The sequence below is a fragment of the Fukomys damarensis genome, unplaced genomic scaffold, assembly GCF_012274545.1.
Source record: "Fukomys damarensis isolate Sample0158 unplaced genomic scaffold, DMR_v1.0_HiC HiC_scaffold_20, whole genome shotgun sequence".
Classification (NCBI taxonomy): Eukaryota; Metazoa; Chordata; class Mammalia; order Rodentia; family Bathyergidae; genus Fukomys; species Fukomys damarensis.
The window spans coordinates 12,642,609-12,646,364 of record NW_022900932.1 but is presented as its reverse complement, the minus strand read 5'-3'; the positions used below and the strand labels follow the sequence as shown (position 1 = coordinate 12,646,364).

The window sequence follows — 3,756 nt, the reverse complement described above, 5'->3', positions numbered from 1 at the left end:
ACACACACACACAACTGTCCGGGAGGAGTTGGCCAAGCCTGCAGTCCCAGGGCTCCCTCCTTCCCCCGCCCTCCTGGCCCTGCCAGCTGGGAACCGACCTCCTGAACGCTGGGCTGCTTTCTCTGGCCCGGTTCTGCCTGGGCCTGATGTGGCCATGGGTAGAGGAGCACTGCCCACATGTGAGAGCTGCCAGCTGGGCAGGACCCAGAGGTCCTGGGAAAGCACCAGGCTGGCTGCCCTGTTCAAGAGATGTGGAGAGCTCCTCAGGAGTCTGAGGCCGGAGGGCTACAAGTTCCAGCCCAGCCTGGGCAACTCAGTGAGACCCTATTTAAAAATAAAATGGAAACAGCTGGTGATATAGCTGAGCGTGAAGGCTCTGGGTTCAATCCCAGTACCGCCCCCGACACACTCAAAGATGTGGCCCATAGGTTCTGTCCTTTGAGACTTGCCTGCTTCTTGCAGGCCTTCCAGGGAGATCTTTTGCTTCTGGGATTCACACAGTACGCAAGTGGCCACAGCTTAAATGACGTCTGCGAGCGGAGTGATAAACATCTCGGTAGCAATTTTTAAAAGGTTCTGCATCATAAGGTCATGTTATGCTTTTACCAGCAGCAATACCGGCCACTTGGGGGTTAATCATATGTGACCACATTCGATATAATAGAATCATAAAGTTTACCACATCCAGAACTTGTATAAATATTTGCGATTCATTCCAAACCATCAGTGCTTTTTGAGTGTTACAAAAGGAGGCAGGACAGTATTTTGAAATGAGGGTAGGAAGAAAGCTAATAAATGGAGCCAAACCAGCAGAGGAGCCTGGATTCTGAGACAAAGGTCACATTCCAGGGAACGTTATTACTTTGTTCTGTTGAGGGAGGGACATGTCCTATTTTCCCTCGTTCTTGGATCAATTTCCAGATCCGGATTTGGGCTTTGTGAGTCACCGGGAGGTTACCAATTCTGTTTCCGGTTAAATTTGTATTTCACTCAGGATACAAGTCAAGCTGCCATAACAAAGAGCCCCGTCCAAGACACCCGGTCTACTCCTTTCTCAGGGGTCAGTGCAGAGCCAGACTGGCTGGTGGCCACGCTGGTGGGTGACTCTGCTCCAGTCTAGACAGGAAGAAGGATCCTCCTATCTCCGATGCTTTCAAACCACTGGATTTGTGATACAGTAAGTCCCCAATTTAAAAACAAGTTCCGTTCCAGGATAATGTTTGTAAATCAGATTCATTTCTAAGTCCTAAGTCCCAAGAGCCTGCAGGTTGGGCGTCCCATATCTTTGATACAAACATACAACATATATTGCTTTGCACTTCCTACCAGTCCCCTCCGAGTCACTGCTGCTTTTCCTCCTCCGGATGTCCTGGGCTCTGACTGAGCAAGGCACTGCTGTGTTCGGTCTCACTGTACAGTGAGCACACGGCAGCACAGCTTTGACAATGGCTGGCAGACACATGAGCTACTTCTGCAATTTGTTCACATGAAATGTTTGCAGTGAAAGGTCTGTTTGCATCAGTGAAAGTTCACAACTCAAATGTTCCTACATCTGTATACTAAAACATTCCAGTGGGGTGTGGTGGTGCACACCTATAATCCCAGCCTTGGGAGGCTGAGGCAGGAAGATCTGCCACAAGTTGGAGGCCAACCTGGGCAACATAGTAAGTTCAAAGCCAGTCTGGACTACATAGTAAGACCTTGTCTCAAAATTAAAAAAAAAAGTTTCTATAGGTAACACAAGCCAGTTTGTTTTACTTGATATACAAAGAACTTTTACAGATCAATATATGTTTTTTGTTTGTGTAGTTGATTTTTTTTTTTTTTTTTTTTACTTTTGAGACAGGGTCTCGCTAGGTAATTCAGGCTGGCCTTGATGTCACTGTGTAGTCCAGGCTGGCCTGGAACTCAAGGGATCCTCCTGCCTCAGCTGCCCAAATACAGGGATTACAGGCATGCACCACCACACCTGGACATCGATCAATATGAAAAATCTCAGCATAGCAATTGATAAAGTCTGAAACAGTTTACAATAATCTGTAGAAATGACCAAAGTATCTATGAAGAAAGAGTCCAACTCCAACAGTAAAAGGAATGCAAAAAAACCCCAAACCAACAAAAAAACAAATTAGCCGGGCGTGGTGGCACACGCCTGTAATCCCAGCACTCGGGAAGCTGAGGCAGGAGGATCTCTGTGAGTTTGAGACCAGCCTGGGCTACATAGTGAGTTCCAGGTCAGTCTCAACTACATAGTGAGACCCTGTCTCAAACCCCCTCATCCCAAAAAGGAACGCAAACTGAAATAATAAAGAGAGTGACGTTCCCTTGCAAAGAAAAGTCTAACTGGGAAGAGATCAAATTTCTAACGTCACCATCAGTTTACAGAAAATACACAGGGTAGAACAGTTAAGCCACACCAGGGCGAGGGACTGAGCAAAAGAAGATATGAAAATCTTCTCAGGACAAACTTAGTTTCTGCAACAAATCCATGGTAGGAGAAAAAGAGGTTGGGGGAGAACATATATTTATTTATTTATTATTATTATTATTTTTTTTTTTTTGGTTTTTTGAGACAGGGTCTCTCTATGCAGTTGGAACTGACCTGGAACTCACTGGGTAGCCCAGGCTGGTGAACTCACAGTGATCCTCCTGCCTCAGCCTCCCGAGTGCTGGGATTACAGGTGTGCACCACCACGCTTGGCTAGAGAACATAAATTCAAAGAGAGTTAACCTAATGCAATGTAGGTGACCTTCCTTGGGTCAAAGAAATGATGCATAAAAGCATGACTTAATCAGGACATTTAAGCAGTGATTGAACATTTGAAAGTAAGGGGTTGTTATTAACTTTGGGGGCGTGATAACGCTATTGCAGTTATGGTTATTAAGAGTACTTATCTTTTAGAGATGCACGGTAATTATTTCCCTTTAAAACAATCCAGGGTCGGGCACAACTCATTTTCTGGTACCACTTCTGTCTCTCTTAGACAGAAGCTTTCTTTTTCTTAATAAAAGTTTCCTACTCTTAAAAAATAAAATAAAACAATCCAGGGAGGAGAGGAGGTGGGGTTGTAGATGCTAGAAGGATCGGCATGAGCGAATACCAAGAGCAAGGTTCATGGGTACACATTGCTCGGGTCTAGCGTTACATATTCTTGTTTTGTATCCATCTGCTTTCCTAACCGAAGGTTCAAACCACCCCCTAAATACATACAACGGCTTACTCTGTGTCCAATAAAACTGAAAAAAAGATTTTTTTAAAAAGTAAAACAATGCTTGTCCTCTTAGGTATTTTCCAGAAAGAGTTAAAGACATCACGACCCAGCCATACAGGCAGGATCAAGTTTATAGCTGTCATAGCTTAACTCATAATAGCTGAACTGGAAGCAGCCTATGAGTCCATCAAGAGATGAATGGAGAAAGACAATGTGGTCTTTATACACAGTGGAGTACTACTCTGCCACGAAGGATAAACTTGAGTCAGGAAAATGGACGCGCTTTCTCCTCGGTTTACAGAGGAGGAAACAGCCTCAGGATGTAATGTAATAGAGCCAGGGTAGGGGCATCCTGAGATCAGGGGGTGCTCAATCCCTCCCTTTTACTGGCCCTGAACGGGACAGGGGTGTCACCTAGGCCTTGCCCTGGGTTTGACAGGATGTGGCTTGCAAACCTCAGAGCGGCGTGGGGAGCAGAGTCCTGGATGGCGGACGGGCTTCCCTGATACTGCCCTGGGCTGCAGCCCTTGAAGGCGGGGACACG

General features: G+C 45.9%; 1 protein-coding gene across 2 annotated transcripts in view; it reads right to left on the bottom strand.

Annotated features, from left to right (window-relative positions):
• Positions 1-1,607, bottom strand: part of Plac9 (placenta associated 9) — an 11,307-nt gene extending 9,700 nt beyond the window's left edge. Inside the window, exon 1 of one of the 2 annotated variants that reach the window (XM_019206586.2) lies at positions 1,327-1,607. In XM_019206586.2, the coding sequence (XP_019062131.1) occupies positions 1,327-1,462 (136 nt within the window). In that variant the 5' untranslated portion in view covers positions 1,463-1,607. The remainder of the gene's footprint in view (positions 1-1,326) is intronic. The other variant, XM_010617788.2, reaches the window with a different exon arrangement.
• Between the last annotated feature and the right edge of the window lie 2,149 nt (positions 1,608-3,756).